The sequence below is a fragment of the Rhopilema esculentum genome, chromosome 15 (genome assembly GCF_057945365.1).
Source record: "Rhopilema esculentum isolate cy_ngs chromosome 15, ASM5794536v1, whole genome shotgun sequence".
Lineage (NCBI taxonomy): Eukaryota > Metazoa > Cnidaria > Scyphozoa > Rhizostomeae > Rhizostomatidae > Rhopilema > Rhopilema esculentum.
This window is the reverse complement of record NC_142829.1, coordinates 10632843-10654616: the sequence shown is the minus strand read 5'-3', so window position 1 is coordinate 10654616 and position 21774 is coordinate 10632843. Positions and strand designations below refer to the sequence as shown.

General features: G+C 36.4%; 1 protein-coding gene across 4 annotated transcripts; it reads right to left on the bottom strand.

Annotated features, from left to right (window-relative positions):
• Nucleotides 1-145: 145 nt before the first annotated feature.
• Nucleotides 146-14273, bottom strand: LOC135685719 (uncharacterized). Of its 4 annotated transcripts, XM_065201763.2 has the most exons (8): nucleotides 14028-14271; nucleotides 12696-12728; nucleotides 8440-8555; nucleotides 6906-7006; nucleotides 6524-6592; nucleotides 3449-3524; nucleotides 1453-1637; nucleotides 146-618 (listed from the first exon to the last, which is right to left on the bottom strand). In XM_065201763.2, the coding sequence occupies exons 4-8, from the start codon at nucleotides 6981-6983 to the stop codon at nucleotides 202-204; spliced, it is 825 nt and encodes a 274-aa protein (XP_065057835.2). In that variant the 5' UTR covers nucleotides 6984-7006; nucleotides 8440-8555; nucleotides 12696-12728; nucleotides 14028-14271; the 3' UTR covers nucleotides 146-201. The 4 variants fall into 4 exon arrangements, with proteins under 4 accessions (XP_065057835.2, XP_065057837.2, XP_065057834.2 ...); XM_065201765.2 differs by lacking the exon at nucleotides 8440-8555 and having other exon boundaries at nucleotides 14028-14273; XM_065201762.2 differs by lacking the exon at nucleotides 12696-12728.
• Between the last annotated feature and the right edge of the window lie 7501 nt (nucleotides 14274-21774).

The following is a 21774-nucleotide window of genomic DNA, read 5'->3' as shown; positions in this document are numbered from 1 at the left end:
AATATAGAGAATTATCATTTCATAATTAATAAAGTGATTGTAAGGAATGATAGCGGTAGAATCAGAATCATTAGTCGAAAAATGGTTAAAGATGTGCAAAAAATATTAGTAGAGCAGAGAAAAACATCAAATGGAAAACAATTGCTTCAACATATTATTCTGTATTAAATTCCCTCCGAAACCAACATTCTCTTCGGCAGGCTAGAAGAAACCTTCGATTAAAGCTACAACATCATTTCGCCTAATTTTGCGCAAACACTCGTTTAAAAATTTAACTTTCATATCAGGCCTGTCCTTTTTAACAGCTCTGAACAGCTCCTCCGTGGGGCTGAATTTGTTCGGCTGCAATATTGTTGTCTCCAAACTTTGAATTTCTACTGTTGAATAGCCAAAGTTGCTGGCAATATGCTTCCAGCAACTCAGTATGGGAACTGAACTTGGATTTAGTCTCTCTGCCAATCCTATGATGATGGTCTGAGGTAAATCCGAAATCTTAGTTTTCAATGTCACCAGTGAATTGTTGCATTGGGCGTCTATGTATCTGACAACGTCAAAGCGATTCATTGTCTGACATATGCGTTTTAAAGCTTCCACATCATCTTCTTTTACCTTACGGGTCTAGAATCCGAACGTGATCAATAGAACGAAGAATGAAGAATGGAAAAGAAAAAGAGGAGTCAAAGGTTTGTTCAAAACCGACGAGCGAGCCACACTTGAAACTTCGTTTCTTGGGCTGACATGTTCATTTTAAAAATTTGCGACCGCGCGCCTGAAATCACACACATTTAGAAATTTGTATTGTTAACAATATGAAATACTTTGTTAACTAGGGACTCAATTCTGGCGAACGAGTTGGAACGGGGAAGGATAGATAGTGTATGCTTTGGCTAGGAATAGACACACAGGTATGTCACAAAATGGGAGAGGGTTCATATTGTCACGATAAGAAGAATCGTTTGTATCGAAACCCTGTACCCAGAAGGCATTTCCTATTGCTAAAGAGACTCCTGTGTGTGAATAATATGTCGAGGGAGAGGGAGAGGGAGAGAAAGAGAAGGAGAATGAGAAAGGGGTAATAAGAGATGATGACAAATTTTTAGAAAAAAAATTGGAAAAAAGTGATTTGGGAATAAAGAGAATATGAATGGGTGAACAAGAAGCAGACAAAATTGAATTCTTATAATAACTGTATATATTAACTGAATATGGACTGCCTGTGCAGTAAAGACCTTTTGTCTATATTCTTTGTCTTGATTGATTATTTGGTTAAGCGACGATATTGATGGTATTGGTGATATTGATGACAAATTGACTTGTTCTTCTTCTCTTGTTTTCTGATGTGAATTTAAGGAATATAACATGGTTGAGGAAACTTTGCTGAGTAAATAATACGCGATGCAGGTGCTATTATCAAAACAATTGAACTATTATCAACATTTTCTTCCGAAATACCTTGAGAGAAATGAAAAAATTCAAGGCAGGACTGCCACCACCACAATATGCACGCTGGAATGCCGCTCTTTCTAGCTCGTCGAAGCCAAGGTAATGAGCCAAGTCGTGCCAGTTTTTCGATACGACACCAGGGGGGTCTAGCCGAATTGCTATCTCTCTGACTTCATTGTCTGTCAAGTCATGTACTTAAAAAGAAGAGTATAAGATAATAACGACGCACAACAGTGATAAAATCCTTAGACAGAAATCCTTACGCGAGAAGTTGGTTGAAAATATTACTTTAAGCAGTGGGAAAAAAGACAAAACAATTCACTCAACTTTTGTATTAGAAAAAATTTGTGGAAAGTTTATTTGTTTTGCCACCCTGTTTAGTGTTGTTTAGTCATGCTGAGTGTTGTTGAGCAAAGTTTGATTCTGCTAAAAAATGTTTAGCATTGTTGAGTGTTGTTGAGCAAAGTTTATATCTGGTCAAAAATGTTTAGCGTTGTTAAGTGTTGTTTAGCAAATGTCGAGTCGTTTTGCCACCCTGTTTTGTGCAATATCTGTGGGAATCCAAACGTTTTCCTCAGTCTACCTGTTTCCACGTGACCAAAAATCTCTAGAATGTCTTCATGGCCTTCATGAGACATCATCTCATTGTACGCAACATACAACAGAACAAACGGAAAGCAAATTCATATACAAGATCCCCTACAAACCCCACAGCGTTCTACACAGCTCGCAGTTCAAACAAGTTGAGTGAAGTTTAGTGAAACATTGAGTCATGTTTTGCCAGGGCTTTAAAAGGAGGAATTCACAATGGAAGGTTGCTAATGCACAAAATTATTTACAATAACATCTTGACGGAATTTGATGTCGATTGGCATAATTCAATTTGTGGCCTCTGTTTAAAAACGAGGCTACCAACAGTGTTTTTGCCAGAGCCCTGTGAACACTAACCGTATTTATAGCGTATTCATTTAAAAACAGATCAGTGTGAGCGGACATCGTTTTCACCGGCAAAAACGGAGAGAAACGAACACGGAGCAGTGTGAAAGTAGCTTTAGAAGAATTGATTTGAAAGTATGCTGTCAATAGACTGTAGTTTAAAATGAAACAATTGATAGGTCTATACTAGACCTAATAAAATGACAATTTGCATTTTGTTTCCATTCAACTGGTGATCAACGTTATCAGTGTCCTTCAATTTGGGTTGATTTCTCGCAGCTCCTCTATCGAAGCTTGTTGAAAAAAGTGCCGTACAAGCTCCACAATGAGCCCTTTAAATCCCAGCAGATCCCCGCTCATTGCTTCTTTTTCCTAGCATGTGTAGGCGTCCTATCAACCACCTTAACATGATACCAGCCTCAACCAAACTATCTGTATGAAAACATCAGTCTACAAGCATCAGCCAGGTTTCCGATCTCTATACTCAGTCATCAGTAGCCGAATTGCTGGTACAAATGACTTGAATGAAAATATAGATCAAGGCAAGAGCACTGGTTTAATTTTCGTTAATCTAAAAAGGCATTTGATGCAGTAAATCATAATATCTTACTGAATAAGCTGGGAAAATACATAATAAGTGGACTAGAGCTATGTTTGCTCACTTCCTACTTGCAGGAGTAAAAGCAATTCTGCAAGGTCAATTCAACCTCTAAGTCTCTAGCATCAAGTATCAACGATAAAAGTGGTGGTGTCCCCTTAGGGTACTGTCTTGGACAATGGACCACTTCTGTTCCTTATTTACAAAGGATCTTTCATTCTGCTTCAAAATGGAAAGGTCACTATGTACGATATGATACTGTGATTTCGTATTCCTCGCAATGCCTTTCTCAAATGCAGAGCGATTGAAACCGGAGCTTAACAAGACTGGAGCTATAGACTTCAACAAAGTCTATTGACTATGTTTTCAAATTGGATAGGTTTCAATAGGTCAATATTCAAAGAATATATTTCTAGACGAACCTTGTTACCTATATAAATACATAAAAATGAAAACTGAAAAATGACATACCGAGACATGTTTCAATATTCCTTTGCTGTCTAAGTAAGTTCCCAGTTTCCGTCATACTTGCTCCGTCTTCCTCCATCTGCAGACATTTAGAATCATCCCGAAAAAGAAAATTGACAAAATCAACAGTCGGTAAAGGAAAACTTCAGAAATCTAAATATAATCTCCCAAAAAAACAAAGCATATAACAGGCTGGACACTGGTAACGTATTACTATTAAAAAATTTGTATTGCTAGATTATCATGTGATCAGGTTTCGTAAATTTAAAGTTTCATCTCAGTTTGAGAAGTCTTTGTCAAGACTGCTTTGTCTGTGTGGCCTAGTCGGGTCTATTTCGTTGAAATGATCAACATCAGAGACCGAGATACAGCTTTTTGTCTTATTTTGGAGGGGACCCTGATAAATAAGTGTAACAACAGCCATATTTTACAAAATAAAAGTAATCAACTTATGCTACTTGAGTTTTTTGAGAGGGGGCCATGGCTCCCCCCGGCCCTAAATAGTAGACAAAATCATCAGTCGAATAAATATTGGTAAAGCAAAACCACATAAAGCTAGATATAATCTTCCATATATTCTTAATTTTCTATTGGTACAGAAAAACGAAACATAGCATACAAAATTGCTTTTCGCTCGACCCTCATCAGAGTATTTAACGTCTGGTAACGGCCAAAAGGAAAGAAAGTTTATAAGGAGAGAATGGAAAGTAAAGCCCCAGATTTGCAAGCAATTTTCCTTGACAGGCTTCCTTGGCTGTGTAAACTTAAAACCCATTTTTAGCAATTTTAAATTGCTCATTCAGATTAATCCAGTGGAGTCTGCACTTTTTCTGACCACAAAAAGTCTTTTAGGACATACAGCTCCGTTAGCGGATAAGAAACAATGAACTGATGTAACCAAAATGATGAAAAGATTGGCTCAACGAATGGCAACCCATCATCGGGGTAGGCCATAATTCGAAGAATTGCATAAAATCAAGACAAATTGAAAAGGACAAGAGAAAATGTCGAATGCTCGTGTAGATGAGGAAGAATGGAAAAATGAACACGAGAAGAAGAATGAAACCTTTAATAGGTTCATTGTTTTTGACCAGTCAACAACTGTGAACCCCTCGACATTGTTTGCTCAACGATTTTGAAATTTTTCATTCATTACAAATTCAGCAATCTGTTGTTACAAACTCAGCAATTATGGTATTCATGAAACTTTCGCTAATTTTTGTTCAGTACTGGAATGTGACTGTTTCCATAAATAGCTTCATTGGTTCCATCCAGCTCTCATATCTTAACGAAACTGGATATCTTAAGGTCTGACCAAACGAATGAAACAGCCTTTTGCAACAAAACTTTTGCAACAATGTTTTTCAACAATGTTGCACCTTTATTTTCGAAAGGCATTGGACGGAAATTACGTCATAAAACTTACACATTAAAATCATTCAAGCTATATACATTTTTTATGAGAACAATTTTATAAGAACACGAGTCTCAAAATTGGTCAAAAGTTGAGAACAAATTAAGAACAAGCTGAGGCTGAGCTACGGTAAAATGCAAATTTGAACAAATTTTTATCTCAAAAACAAAAGTTTTTAGCCATGTGTGGGTGCCTTACGGCGAATATTCAAACTTGTTGTCAAATGAAGGTTGTCTCACTTACTTTGTTGGCAAATGAGGCCTGAGCACCTCCCTAGAGCGGAGAAGGTTAGCTATCGCACTGCTTACACCCTTTTAATTTAAGAACAAATTAATAACAATCCAGCCTCAGAATTTCAAAAAAATTAGCTTGAACTTTAAATTTACTGGTTCGTATAAAAAAGAGTGTATACCATTCGTTTTTTTGTGATAAAAAACACGACCTCAACAATTTGTGATATGATTTTCATGCTGGTTTTTTACTAGTTTGGTTTTCTATTGCACTTAGTAGTTAGTATATAACCTTTATATAACTGTGGGCAATTGCATATATTTTGGTATTATAAGAAAAATGTTTGTCCAGTTTTTTGTGAGAAAGTCTTTGTTCCAAAGTTGTTTTTCTGAAACCTTTCGGTCAAAAAGTTTTCGATTTTAATGTAACGTATAATTTGACCACACGTACCTGGCAGCCTTGACAAAACTGAGCGAATGTTTCACCCTTCACAAACACCCTAAACCCTTCATATAATATAATATTTTTTATCTTAGGAAATGAGCAGGGCCATCAGAATGACAATCGGAGCAATCAGAGAAGGCTACAGCAAACAGGCATTCTAAAAACAATTTCTTCTACTGTCTCCTTCATTACTGTCATTTATTTCGGCTATCTTTAGGCATCTTAAAAATGGGCTAATTTCTGGTATAAGAAATTTATTACAAATATTTTAAGTGATGAAATTTTCAGAAATTTCATTTTGAACAATGCACTGCAGTCAGAGTTTGATAAAAATTAATATGACAATGACAAAGGCCATTGTCAAGTGCACTTTCACGATAAGGGAATTTTCCTGAGAAATGCCACCTTGGCCCTTTTTGCCCCATCAAAGGCAAGAGGGACTTTGGCCCTTTCATTTCGACTCTAAGACTTCGTCAGATCCATTGAAATCATTTAGACATAATCGAAAGGCAAAGGATGACAGGAGGGAAATTTTTTCCACAAGGGTTCTGCCCAGTTGTTTGGAACCAACAAGGTGCTGCCCAGTTTTGAAACATACTTATATAACATAAACAAAATATGCAATTGAGAAACGGTAGCATTTTCAATACAGTACTTGTCGTCTCCCCCTTTAAGCCTGGTGTGGAGGGAAGGGGGTGGGGAGCTTCCATACACACATGTACGGCATGTGCTGAGGTACCATTATTTAAGAAGAAAATAAATAACTTTAATGAAAGTAAATTGTAGGTTTTTTGGAGAATATATAAATTTTTGGGTATGTTTTAATATTTGAAAATGGCACACCCTCTTCCTCTGCCTATTGAAGTTACTCCCCGGGTCTTTAAATGAATGGCTAAAATAAGAAATAAAAAAGGTGTGGCATGGATAGATCTATTTTTAACTTTATCGAACAAAGTTCAGGGTGTGCCGTACACCTGGATACACTGTACCTTAGAATTGATGATTTCCGGAGACAAATCAGTCACAATCTCCTCGTCGCTTTCTTGGGGTTGAATGGACTAGGAATAAAAATATATGTAATACGTACTAAACCTTCTAAAATGTTGGATGAAGTGATGGAGAGCAAACAAATAAATAATTATTGGGAATAGGGAGCTACCCTCCTACCGTAAAACAATAAAGTTGATTAAGAACTGATAGGGTACAAGAAAAGAGTTTCCTGGGTTATTTATTCTAGTAATTTCTCCCAGTTCTTTGCATTAAGTCACTGGAATACCGACAAAACAGATAACCAAGCAAATTGTATTATAATATTGGCCACTGATAAATGTCCACTAAAGTAGTATTTGATAATATTCGACCGATACATACTTGGAACTCATTAAGATTCATTTTCTGCATTTTTTGCCTTGTTTCAACCTCCATTTTCTTGAGTGTTCCCGCCATCATAACAAAACCAATGCTAAAAATTCCTGTAGAAAGGAGAAAGCAGTTGAAAATTTTCTAATATTTACAAGGATGGAAAAATACAAATACAATATTGATCATTATTTATTAAAACCATTTGGTTGAAGTGCACATTCAAACAACATTGGCCTTTTCACAGCCTAAAAGGTTGACAGTGGCACGGATTAGACAGCGTATGTTACATACCAGATGCAGGGCCATCGTTAGCGAGGAGGTGGGATATGGACACCCTATGACTTCTTAGCACGTGATTGATGGGTGTAGTCAATTATAAGTCAGTTCGTTTGCTTCAGCATGGTAAAAAGAAGCATTATGTAGTGTATATATTCATTCGCGTGTTTGTTTCAACATCATGGGTTAAACTTATAACCATCGTATTTTCTTTGTGTGTTTTACCTTCGAGATGTAAGGATCAGAGACCTTCGTGTACGTTTAACGTACGCACTCATCACAATCGATTAATTTACAACATGGGGGTTGGAGTGCGAGTGTGCCGCACCCCCCTCTAGGAAACTCTTGTCGGCAAGTTTTCGAAACGAAGAGTTTTTTCGGGTTTTTTTCTCCAAGTTCCCAAAGCAATAGCTTTAGCAAAAAGTGTGGATGAGATCAGGATAAGGCCGAAAAAGAATCACCCAAAAGCTCTCAGCAATTCTAAATAGATACTGATAGCGCTATGGGTATCACGGATGGGCAAATGTCCCCAAAAAGTTTCAAATGACCCTGTGTCGGCAGCCGGGGTCTAGAAGCAGCCGGGGTCTAGAACCCAGCAGACAACTGTCGGCATATTCAGGCCCATCTAACTTCCACCTCAAGATTGGGTAAAGGTCAGAGTTTATTGAAAATCTCTGGAAGCTCCTGTGAGCAGGATGGACTAGAGGAGGGGCAAATGGGAAAGGGAAAAGGGAAAAGTGCCCCCGGGCCTCGAGGTATAGGGGCCTCAAAAAGTAAAAAACTAGCAAAAGTATGCCTAAAAATAGCAAAACGTTCTAAAAGATTGCAAGAAATGACTGCAAGAAATATTCCGAAATGCATTTTAAGATATTTAAAGGGCGAGGTCGCAAGAAATTTCTGCTCGCTCCGCTAGAAGGGGGCCTCGTCTTTCGGTTTTGCCCCAAGGCCTCCGAAACTTCTCAGCGGTCCTGCCCTTAACCTAAAATCATCTCAGCTTTTGATCTTGGCTGTTTATTTCTTCTTTTGCATCCTTATCAGGCATAATCTTCATCATTTGCATCCTTATCAGGCATAATCTTCATCATTTGCATTCTTATCAGGTAAAATCGCACCAACCTCCATACCCCGTAAATATCTCCAATGTCAATCCCAACAATGAAGTCAACAAATGACTTATTTTTTTAGATCAATGGTTTTCATTCTACCGTTGTTTCGGTTCGTTGTTTGAATTTGTGGTGTTGTAAATTTTTCTTAGAATAAGACCTGCCTTATCTAAACTCTCGTCGAAAGGATTCAATACTCTTCTTTCAGAGCCTTGGCGAAGTTGCTAGCCAGCTTTTTTGATTTCAATAATCTGTTAAGGATGAAGTGGCTTGTACACAGCTGCAAAAAAGATTTTGCAAAAAGTGATTTATTGCAAAAAAGAGCCAGGACCTCCTCATAAGGTCATGGGTAAATTGTGATCATGTGATCATACTCAAAAATGGTCTTACATACCGTTGTGAAACAAATAATGTAATTTGTTTTGTATCCAAAAGGAAATATTCCGTTTTCTTTCTCCGCAGAGGCATTACGTCTGAGCGCTAACTCTTTCACCCCCGTTTTCACCCCTTAGGTCCCAGCAGATCACCCTTCACCATCATTTTTCTGAACCCCTACATATGAGGGTACTTGAAAATAACAATTTGTTCGCTTTCAGGTGGCATCTACCTCAAAATTTAGCTGGTCTATGAGATCCGGTGTATAATGGCAAAATTTCAACAACGATATCAATTAAGAAGGGAATATAAGCAAAGAAATTAAAAGTACATGATTGATCGTTATTTTATTATCGAACCAATGCAATATTAGGTCATAGACAGGGAAATTGTTATGACAAACTAAGCAAGTGCCTAATACCAAATCTGACTTCAGAATATGGTTTTATATCGTAAACTGATTGATTTTACGAGATGGGCCCAAAAAGTATTGTCTGGAAGTCACGTGATCGATGACGTCAATAGTTGCCTTATTACAGTCATATAAACGACCATAACTTTTGAAATACTGTGCTTATGACAATAAAAATAGTCAATATTTCTTTAGCTTATACAGGCCTTTCATTTGGTACATTGTCTTTTTAAATTTGCTGCTGTTAGCATTTTTGTTGATGATGTTGTCATTTTTTTCATTCTCTGGTTTGATTTGCAAAAGGCGTAAAGACAAAGGTTTATGGTTATTCCACGCTTTGAGTTGAAAACTTTGCTTGATGTAACCCATGTAAGACTTTTTCTTCTTCAGTTCCCCCCTTTCCCGTAACGTACTTAGCGATAAACAAAGGATCTACTCATATAAGATTAAAAGTACAAAAATGATAATAATGAGAAAAACAATATTTTTTAATTTGAAACGATGCAAAAAAAAGTTTTTCAAAACTAAGAAAATACGGTGTAATACCATCCTCAACCTGTTGCACTTGGCGCTGTCACAAATGGACCGTTAGAAGATCTCTGGTCCAATTTGTTGTTGACTTAATATGTGGGTGTCTGGATAGATATACTTTTCTGTTCAATACATTTATATGTAATTTCTTCAATAGAATTATATTTCTTTCTTTAAAGGAGGGCAGCCCTTGAGAATAAGCTGTTTTTAAGGGGCCCTTTGACAAAACTTTATTACATTATAAAATTTAAGTATGATTAGTATTTAAAAGAGCCATAATATATTCAATAAAAGAGCCAAAATATATTCAATAGATTTTTGAAACTATATAGGATGCCGTAAAATTTAGCTATTCCATAGCTCTGCCGCCAGCACCCGGAAGGAAAAGCAATTTTGCCCATCAGCTGAATCTTTCTATGGCAACCTTAGCTATGCCACTTTACACCTGGATACCCAAATCCCTGGGCCTAGGGATGATGCCAGCAAAGGTGTATTAAAGTTTGGTAGCAATATATACATGATGAAGAAAAAATTAATTCTATATGCATGTGTACGATTTTGTTGATACGGTGTACCTGTAGAGGCATAAACAATTTTTTGCATACAAAGTAATTTATTCATATAGCTATAATACACATGGAGAAGATAACATTTGGGTTTGATATAAGGTGATATATGCACTAAGGGTGTGGCAGTGCGACATCTTGTAATACAATGTAAATATTAAACCTTAGAGTGTGTTAACCAACCTTTACTATGCCTTTGTGGAGCTAAAATAGGGTTTGCAACTACATACATACTTTTATAATTGTCTGTCTTATTAAACCAAACTTTAATATAAATCTCAACCTGATTGTACTCGAGCTGTCTCGCAATCTTGTGACGTAAGGAGATCTGGGATCTAACTTGCTGTTACAGCAAAAGGGGCAGGTGTCCGTATAGTATATACTATACTGTTTTAAATGTAAATATATATATTGCATATACACAAGTTTATATACTTAAACATGTATGTATGTCGTGTTTTGTAATTTTGCATCCTTGCAGGCACAAGGCACTTATGATCAGTCCTTAGGAAACAATAGAAAACACACTACAATATAAATGCATCCTCCATGTGGATCGAGTTAGAATTTTTAGGCCTTTGACAAACCATGCAATTTTCTGACTACATCAAATGGTTCCTTTTGACCCTTCATACTGCAATATGATAATTCACATCTAGTAACATCTGATTATTGTAAAGTTCAAAGAAAAACTAGGTATATGGTCACAAACCTCTTTTCAGCCTTACAAAGACAAAATTATCTTAGAGCATTGTTAACTTTCTCTATGTTCTGAGATAGTATGGTATGGTAAAGTAAAGTAGGGCATAGTTTTGCAAAGTGTGGTATATTTTGGTATAGTATGGTATGGTATGTGGTATGGTATGTAGTATGGTATGTGGTATGGTATGTGGTATGGTATGTGGTATGGTAGGTGGTATGGTATGTGGTATGGTATGTGGTATCAGGGGTAGATCCAGAACAAACTTGAAGGAGGGGCAGTTGGTAGTGGGGTCGCTGAAAAATTTTAAAAAATTGATGACGAGAGTAAGGTGCATACAACAATTTCAGATACATTTTCGGAATAAACAACATAACTTTGAGGTAATCCTTGAAGCAAATTAACCTACCAGTCTCAGAAACTTTTTCACCTGATTCCTATTCTTCAAAAGGGGCCCATAATTTCCAAAAAGGGGCGCCAGACTTGCTTCAACTCGTTATGTTATGTTATGCTATGCTATGTTATGTTATGTTATGTTATGTTATGTTATGTTATGTTATGTTATGTTATGTTATGTTATGTTATGTTATGTTATGTTATGTTATGTTATGTTATGTTATGTTATGTTATGTTATGTTATGTTATGTTATGTTATGTTATGTTATGTTATGTTATGTTATGTTATGTTATGTTATGTTATGTTATGTTATGAAATGGTATGGTATGCTATGTTATGTTATGTTATGGTATGTTATGTTATGGTATGAAATAGTATGGTATGGTATGAAATGGTATGCTATGATATGGTATGGTTGTATGGTATGGTATGTAAAGTGTAGTATGCATTGTTAAGCATGGTAGGTATGGTAAGTATCATATAGGATGTTATGGTATCATAATTCATATAGGTTAGCCTTTTTTAACAAAAATCTATGACCATGGTATAAAAAGAGCTTCAAAAATCTTCAATTTGCGGAAAACCTTTTTTGCTCAAAATAACCTTAAGTGCCTTCAAACATGCATTTATAATATATATACCCAAGCAGAATAGAATATCATCAGTACAGATACACACCCCGTTTATTTAGACACACAACTCTAGCAAAAAACTGGAACCAAGATCTCCTAATGGCATAAGATTGCATAACAGCACTCAATGCTATCCGGCTGATGATTACAAAAAATTTTCAGCTTTCTGACAAACTGTGCTTCCCTTTTTTTTGGTTTTCAACAAACATGTGACAGATTTACTTTTTATTGATTAAGCAGTACCTAAGACTGAAATGTTGTTTGTTGTTTGTGAGTGTCATGGGTCGTGAAAGGATTGTATCAAATGGTATACACTCATTTTTTATAAAAAACTAGCTATATAAAACAAGTACTGGACAGTCAGAAAAAATTAAAAAAATTCCAGTACTCGATGCAAAAAAATTAAGAAACTATTAAATCCTGACAAAACTGAGAACAACGAAATTTTGTAAAATCCAAGAACATGATTGCCCTGTTGGCCTAGAATTTAAGACACAAGAGATAAAAATATACTTCCCACATCTAAATACAGCATCAGAACAGAAGCAAATCTCAGACATGATAAAAAGGTCATGAACATTTCATAACATCATTCATGAGATCATAATTAAGAAATTCTTAAGAAATAATGTGTATTGAAATTTCCAGAACAGTAACAAACTGGAGTACTCAACATCCACCTTTGTTTCTTATAAAAAAATGAGTGTATTTACAAAGAAGATAACATTGTTACTGTATTATAATAATGCTAAATAAGCAAAATTGAAATATCAATAAACAAGAAATGTCACGATTGCCTTATTTTACCTATTGAGACTTTTAAGCTGAATGTGCGAAACTCTGCAAATAAAAAAAAAACGAATGCATAAAATGATGACATCATCAACAGAAATTCAGATATCAACAAAATAAGAGCATTTTTCAGGGCCGGCAAAACCGGGGGCCGGGGGGCCATGCCCTCCCCCACTTTCCTGCACAGCTTAAGAAAAATTTTAGGCAAGTGTAAATTAATGTAGTATATGATTCTGTAAGTAACTTTGCCAGTATTCTCTTAAATGTGTCCTTAGCTTTACCATAGAAGACATTCATAAACTGAATCTGGGAATGAGATCGAAAAAATCGGTCATTGTCTAAGTTTCACAATGAGTAACAGCTTGGCTTAGCAAATAGATCGAGCAACCTAGTCCAGAATAACTTGGTGCCAGGACAAATTGACGAAGTTTCGTTTTTTCCATTGCCTAAACCTGGCACACAAGGTCTATTTGTTAACGAAAACTTTCTCAGAAACATTACAAAAAAAGAGAAATCAGCTGTTGAAGGAAAGGAAACAGCTGGAAAGAACCTTTTCGAGGATATAAGAAATAAAGTATGGGCAGATTTGTTCTTAAAAAGTAGCATCAAGAAAACTTCAGAGTTTGATCGTTTGGATAATACATTCCTACTAAGAAAGAGAAAATATTTAAACTCGTTTTGACAAGACCAGTTTGAAGGTTTTTCAAATTTTTGTTAAAGCACTTAATTTCAACCATATTGGTAACGTTTCCCCCAGTATAAGGCGCCCCAGTATACGGTCCAGCCCCAGTATAGGGATTGTCAATCAAGATTATGTTCTTAAGTGCCGAAATTTCCGAAAAAGTTAAGATCAGATGTTACAAAGTTATATCTTAACTGTACAAAATAGCTTAACTTTTTATTTTTAGTTGATAATTCTTCTGTTGATATTTCAACGTTAATGTTTTTTCTTAATCCGTGTTTTATTTATTTTTCTCTTCCATCTTATTTCGGGTACTTTTAATATCTAAAAAAAAGGTTTCATTACGACGAGGTATATGATAGTGGTTATTCTAAAACTTTGCAAAACTTTTCTATTCCAAGTCAACATCACAATAGACGGCACTATGCGGCACTATCAGTCAAAATTCATTTTAGATACAATTTCTGGCCATGCCTAAGACACAATAATTCTAAAATTTTCTTGCCGTCAACCTGTGGCGGCCTTTCCTAATCCCTTTCAAGACTTTAATATTTTGGCCCCTCCATTTTCAAATAATAAGGCCTGTATAAGCTGAAGATTGTATAGGACGTTTACATGATAGACTATAGGACTTTCAATTCAACAAAAATACAAACAAATTTTACCTGAGAGTTAATATTTCCAACAGCCTGAATCCTAAAGTTAGTTGACGGTGACTCATGTTTTCAGTTCTCGGAAGCCAGAAGTGTGGAACAACAGGAAGCCTGTGTTCCAGACCTCTACTTCCAAGCACAGGCTAAAAAACAGTGTGTGAGAAGGAAGAACCGCAGGATAGGCTGTCCGCCGGATTCTGTGAATCTTGCAATGAGATTTTAAAATGAAAGATATACAGGAACAAAGCAATACGACGACGAGAATCCAATGTAGAACCGCTATAACCTTGGGTAATGATGTAATGACAAAATCGTATGACTTTTATTGTTAAAAAGAGGTCATAAAATCTGTCATTTGTACAACAATCATATTTTGCCAGCACAACTACCATAAAAGCTCTATTAAGCCCCGGGGGGCTTATTTGTTTCTTCCTATAGGAGGGGCTTATTAGAGAGAGGGGGATTATCGAAAATTTGAATCAAAAAATGCTTTGAAAATGCCCTTGGCCATTGTTTGTTATGAAAATGTCATACAAATCTTTTCAAAAACTTTTTTTTGAGAAATTATCGTCATATTCTTTTAAAGAAAGGAATCCCTGGTAACTGGGTTAGAACCAAACTAAGTTTTTATGTGTTCTTGCAACAAACCTCAGCCACTCTATGGCATGGTGTCAAGCGTAAGTTGACGATTGTTGGTGGTAGTTATTTATGTTTGCAGAGTGGTGTCAAGTCAGTGATGATGCCCATGTGGGGGATTAGCCCCAAATATCACCCCTTGAATAAATCTCAAAAACATGCAAGAAAAGAATCGTTTACACATATTTTCACAAACCCACATTACATATATTTTCATTACACCCCTTTTTATAAAAGTCCAAACTCAAAGCCTAAGTCCTAAAGTTCCGAATTTTTGAACCTCTATTACTCGAATTGCGTTACCAAAACCTCCATAATAGTTCCTTAATTTTAACTGCACATTCAATGACATAATAATAGCAAAGATACAAAAAATGATATCCTGAGTTTTGCTTTTAACTGTAGCTAGGAACAAGACCAAAAGACAAAAAGGGAAAGAAGTAAAATTAATTTCCGTAAAAGTACCACGTCAACAAAGAAGTTCTTTTGCATGTAAAATAGAGAGAAGCAATGACTACACTCTTTATTATAAGAATGCTACTGGGAGATGCTTTTCTAGCTATTTAGAACGTATGATTTAAAAATTTTTCTTTCGCGTCGACCCCTATCATGGTGGGTCCTCCTACATCACTAAGCGCGATTCTCAGTCCCTCAGGCTTAATTTCCTCAAGCTGTCTCTGAAAAATGTTATCAACTCAATTATAAAAAAGTCAACGTGCTAAGAAATACCTTCTATAGAGCTGAAAAAACCTTACAAAATCTAATAATATTTCTTTTTGTTTTTTAAGTCGTTTGCCGCTCAAGCTGTTTCCATATCACATATTGGTGGTGCCATGACCCATTGCACACTTTATATTCATTTGCTCTGCTGACCCCCCCCCCCCCCCCAATTGACATGACAGATTTACGGCCCTGGATTTGAAGATTTGAAGATTTCTTCTTGGCACTAAATCTAAAAACCTAGGCCCTTTTTAGGTAAAATTGTATCTTGTGTCCATTTCCCCTAAAGTTTCTCGGTAGAAGCGTCAACTACAATTCACTATGAGCTCAAGACTTTTTTTTAAACATTCAAAAGGCATGCTAAGATGGAAAGAGGGATCTAAAATGACAACCAGTGCTGCTTGTTATCTAGCTTTAGAAGTAACTGACAACATGGTATTTTTCAAGACCACTGTGAAATTGTTCAGTTTCAAACCAGTTGTTCAATTTGTTTGCAAAAAATAATTTTCAATAGGATTAGGGGGACTGCTTTAGTGAAATGTTCTCAGAAGAGTGCATTTTCTAGAAGCATCAAAATTTGAAAATGTCCTCCTACTTCGTCAGCAAACATTAAGGTTTGATAACTATAAGGCATGTAATCGTTAGTTTAGTCAGGGATCCTCAGTACCTCAGGCGGAATTTTTTAGGCACTTTTCTGGAGAAGGCCACCGGGGATTTCTGCAGGATATAAGGGTTAGTATAATTGATAGGTTTACTGGGGGGAATAGGATGCGAGAAAGCTTCTGGCAGTATAAGCTAGACAGTTTTTCTCCTAAGGGCTTAAACACTAGACATGTTGATACATAGATTTTAGGCCTTTTCTTTGCATTCTTTTTATTCCTTTTTTTTCTTTTATATTATCTTTTGTCTCTTTTTTTCTCCTGCCACTAGCACATGTTTTTTACGTTCTTTGCATATATATTGTTCTTCTTAAACAGGTGTTCTTTTCTGCTACACATATCATTTGAGCCCCCCTGAGAATTGCATTGCCGTCTACTTTAGCAGCACCTTCTCATGTGCTTTCTTCTAACCCTTCCATTGAGTTACACTTTTAACAATAACTATTGTAATAGGCAATTTCCCCTTAAACCTCCTCATTGTATTCACTTTATTGTACCAACTCTATTGTATTAATTCTATTGTATTGATTTTGTATATGTTAGCTCCATATGATTTGTAAAGTATTACTGACGAAGACTTCGGTCGAAACGTTTAAGCGATAGTGTTTTTTCTGAATATCTATATATATATATTATATGTCTCATTTCTAGTCTATATTCTATCTTATTATATAGTATATATATATAGATGCTCAATAAAAAAACAACTTGGTTGACGTTTCGCTTGGTTGACCTTTCATAGCGAAACGTCAACCAAGTTGTTTTTTATTGAGCATCTATTTAATATTTTAAAAAAACTTTATAGATAGGAGCTATTGAATATATACACTAGGTTATAAAAAGTATTGCACTACCTTGTTCAAAATGGCGGCACTTTTTGCAAACTTTTTGGCAGTACAAAACATTTGAATGCAAGAACTGGGTGAAATAGGCGTATTTTATAGCAAATTTCGGCGGGAAAAGGTTGCAAATTTTGCTGACGCCATAGAAAACTTAGTTAGAAATATTTAAATTACGCAAATACATGTTGCTTTGTAAAAAAGTAGACCATGCCTAAGGAAGAAAAATTATCAAATGAAAGGCGAGTCGCTATAAAATATTTACGGAGAAGTGGTCTTCAATTTAAAAAATATGTTGACCAAGTTAGATGCAGCTACACAACAGCGGCGGGAAATTATAAAAGATTCCTCGAGAGTGTTACATACAGTAGTAAAGAAACCAAGTTTTGAACAAATACAAAAGAAAAATTTACCTGAGTAGAGGGAAATCATTTTTTTACAAAGAATTATTTCCAAACAAAAGAAATTAAAGTTTTGACACAATCTGAGTAAAATCCAATCTTTAACATCGCTAAAAAAGTTTGACTTCAAATGAAAAATGTTACAAACCGTGATCCAAATAGTCGTTCAAAAGCCAGAGAATCATTAATTGTAAGAATTTTCACCTTCCTCTCCAGAGACACAAAACTGGGCAACATTGTGATATTTTTCCCCTTTATCCAACCAGCCGTTAGAGGCCTCAAACGTCTTTGACCCTAAACCATTTGCAATAGATTTGGCTTCTTCTTGGATCATTGGTCCGCTAATAAGAATGTTTGATCCCCTTGCCCCACAAAACAAGTCAAAGACAGCTCTATTTACATCAGCAAATTCTGCAGGTCTTGTCTCCTTAGCGTTTGCTGAACTTTCGTTGGACTCCCAAAAATCATGATCTCACATTTATTTTCAATATGCATGAAACTTGTGTTTTCCCTATTCCAATTTTTTCTGCGCTATGACGTATACCGATAGATCTATGTTCCTTTTTGAACGTTATTAGTTGGACTTTTTCTTCAAGAGATAAAAACTTGCGCTTCTGACCCAAGCGTGTAGCCATGGCGAAGAAATACTGTAACAGTAAAATTATCGAATTCAACGGCTTCAGTACTCGAGTTTAATGTAGAGAGTTTCTTATAATAAAGAGTGTAAAGTACTGGTCGTCAGCATTTTTTTTACTGTCATTGCATCACTGCTGATATCCGGCAAGGTTCTTCTCACATGCGTGAATAAAGAAAAGGTCACGATAGCAGTCTACTCGATGGGCTCCAAGGAGTTCTTGCGGCGAAAATCGATGAAAATGTAGCAAATAAGAAACACCGCAATGCGACGAGAATGAGCAACAATAAATACACGTAAATCAGTGAAGGCAAATATTTTGCCCCGGCATACGGGGCTTCATCAGAGCAAAAGTAAACGAACTAAAAATGTACACATTCTTCTCACATCCCGCCCAGGAAACCATATTGTATTTAGATTATTATTTGGGTTATGTAAACTTCAAGATCTATGAGTAAAATTGTCTTCATATTAAGAGCAGCTCCGTTCAGTTTAGTCCTTAATACAGTGTTTGTTGGGGAGACGAGCAAGAGAAAGTTTTTTAAAAAGTGAGGCAACCCTCCGTCATGGAGTCAAAGAGCATGCGCACAGAACGAAGTTATTATTACGCATGCTCTCTGAATCTAGGACGGAGGGCTGCCTCACTCATTTGAAAATTTTCGCTCGCTCGTCTCCCCAACAAGTGTTTCATTCAACTTTAAAGGCGCTAGATCACGTTAAGAAAACAATCTTCATTCTCAGCAAGGTCTTTCGTTTTAAAATGGCATCGCAACCAGTTGTTGAAAATCTTGCATATTTTGAGTTTAATGCATTTAGTAGAGGCTACCATGCCTTCTCCAATGTTTGGACACCTATTATCGGAGACGTCTTGCTTTGCTACAGAGAGCCAGCAAATGAAAAGGATGCCAATGCAGTGTGTTTAACTAAAACAAAAGACAAGGGTGTCCATGGTCATCTGCATATTTACTTTTGCAAATGGATGAAACATTGGCTGAAGTGACTGGAAAAAACGTTAATCGAGATGCTGGATTGTAAATTCCATGCAAATACAAATTTTATGAAGAAGAAACATCAATTGAATGGCTATGATCAATTAGACATTAATTAAAAAATAAATTGGAACATGAAGAGGAAACATTTAAAAAACATGTTCTGCCGCTCTGGAAGTCGAAGAAAGAGAAAACATCCCTCAGACAATTAAGTTTATAATAATGTTTTTTCAAATTTGATCGTGTTATTTAAAATGAAACAGCTATTGTCCGCTATAAGGGGGTTTTTCTTTATGAATATGTTTTTTCTGGTTAGATAAGGCTGTCCGTTGTCCGTTGGAGAGAGGTGTCCGCTGTAAAGAGGTTTCTTTTACAAAGAAATGACCATGTGTGACTCAAATATCTGTCCGTTGTTTGGAGGTGTCCGTTGTATAGAGATGTCCGTTGATGGAAGTTCCACTGTGTCACCATTGTTCATCAAAATCACAGTGTCAATACGTTTTTCCCTCCAAAAGACTTTTGCTGTTGCTGTTTTTGTTAGCTTGGTCTTTGTTTGCTTTCCTTCACATACATAATAACGTCAATTCGCTTCTTGAGTATAAGGAATCACAAAGATCAGATAAATCAAAAGACTTAACATTAACATTAACTGAAAACCGGAAAGTCGACCCAAATAACGTCGAAAACCATTAACGAAGGCAATATTAAAAGCCGAAAAACTGAGCGATTTTCAGGTAGAACCCGACAAAAACGAACCGGAATATGAAAGATAAGATCATAGTATGATTTAGTCTTGTATTGAAAATCATTGTATGATTTAGTCTTTCTTGGGTCATCGCTGCTCAAAGATATGTTTTGACTTTGACTCAATGGTGCAACAAGAAGCAACTTGACCAAAGCTACAATTTTTCACAAAAGTTCTATTTGAGGCGACAATAACTGACGAAGGCGATTTATGATCAATGATTCTATTTTAATAGTTGCCTTTACATCTCCTCGTTAATAGTTGATCAATGAATTAATAGTTGCCTTTACATCTCCTCGTTATCATGAAGTTTTGTTGCTGCCTCTCCTTTAGAAAATCTTGCTGGGCGCTCTTTCTTACTTGGCAAAACAGGACCCCCATGCTTTTAAGTAAGGGGTCTAGAACACTGGCAACGATGTCCATACTTTTTGCTGCTTGCTTTGAATATGTATGCTTCTCAATCGTGGTTCGGTAAAATATCCAGCGATTTCGAATTGGCTTATTTTCAAGGGTCGGCGTTTTTGGGGAAATACGGTGGGCAAAACATAAAATACTATTCATTCACACTGATGGCTCATACAGGCTGGCGGCCCCTTGAACTCGTTTATTATATCTACAATACCAGCTTCAGAGTAAAATAACGTAGAGCAACTTTTTGTTTTGGGCTCCTTAGTTTTTCAACTAAAGGTAACCTTAGTTCATTTCGCCACTGCTTATGGGCGATTTTATCAGCCTAGTGTCATCATATATATGATGTATCATACACAAGTATGGCTCAAGTTTGTCATTGAATTGCACCATTGAATCGGGCAGAGGCGGCGCACACGAAATTGAATCTAGCGTTGGGCTAAGAATCAAGTTTAGTGACGTGGAAGAACCCACCATTGTTGGGTCCAATGCGAATGAAATTTTTGAAATCAAGCCTTCTAGAATTGCTAAAAATGCATCTCCCAGACAAAAATTTAACAAATTACTATACCGCTCAGAATAGACACTTCGACGATGCTCAGAAAAACATTGATTTCCAATTTTTAGATAAAATTTTTGGAGGGGAGGATTCATGCGTTGGGAAAAGAAAGAAAAGGTGACCTTTGGTTCAGAGTGCACATCAATGTTAATAACAAGAAGCTGCTGTATTGATTGCCAGGGTGGATTCCATGTACTTAGGCCCAAATAGTACACTCAGGTTTTTTTGGCTTTCTGAGTGCAAACTAATAGAAAACATTTTTGGCATATGTGAAATTTTCGTTAGTTGGCATGCTAAACATGAAGCCACGGACATAGTTAACACGAAAACATATGACACAAATGTTGATTGGGTCATGGCAGCGCAACGTGCTTCGTTTGTAGAATCACATGTTTTATTAGATTGTTCACAGTAAATTACAGCGAAGCGTTCTACCCGTGTACAGTCAATTTTGATGCCACCTTACCTCCATTTGCGCCCATATTCAGGGGGAACCATGGCCCCTCTAGCCCCCCTGCCACCACGCCACTCTCTCCATATGAAGGTTCTACACGTAGGCTACATTTTAAGGAAGCGGCACGAAAGAGGGACAACTAAGTTAGGCACAATGGTCAGAAAACTGACATTTCAGGGTAAAAACCTTTTTATTTAACTCGTTGAAATAAGCATTCCTATTCGACGAATATTTAAAGAATTTAATTTCTGAAGTTGCAAGGAATGATGGTGGCGATGTGCGAATATAGACTTTGCCTTCCACCCACTTGTATAACAGTTGTTTGTTACCAAACAAACGATGAATCTGAATCAAATGTTGATTGCAAAAAAGAGCTATGTGAATTATTGCGCATTCTTGAGGCTTACCATTATGCTCCCCTACTGTCCAAAAGTATTGAACCTTCACAGGACACAGGGCCCACGCCATGGGAGTTGTCTAGTTTCCATCCGCTATGGGATTTGTCTGGTTACCTGATGACGTAATTAGTTTCCCTAAACCTAAACCCAACCCTAAACCTAACCCTAAACCTAACCATAACCAAAGTCCTAACCCTCCATTTTAAAATGATTAATCATGCTAATTCATGACTATTAATCATGCTTATTTATGAATAGCAGGCCGAGCAGTATGGAAACTAGACAATTCCCACGCCATGCCCCCTAAAAATGCTTCC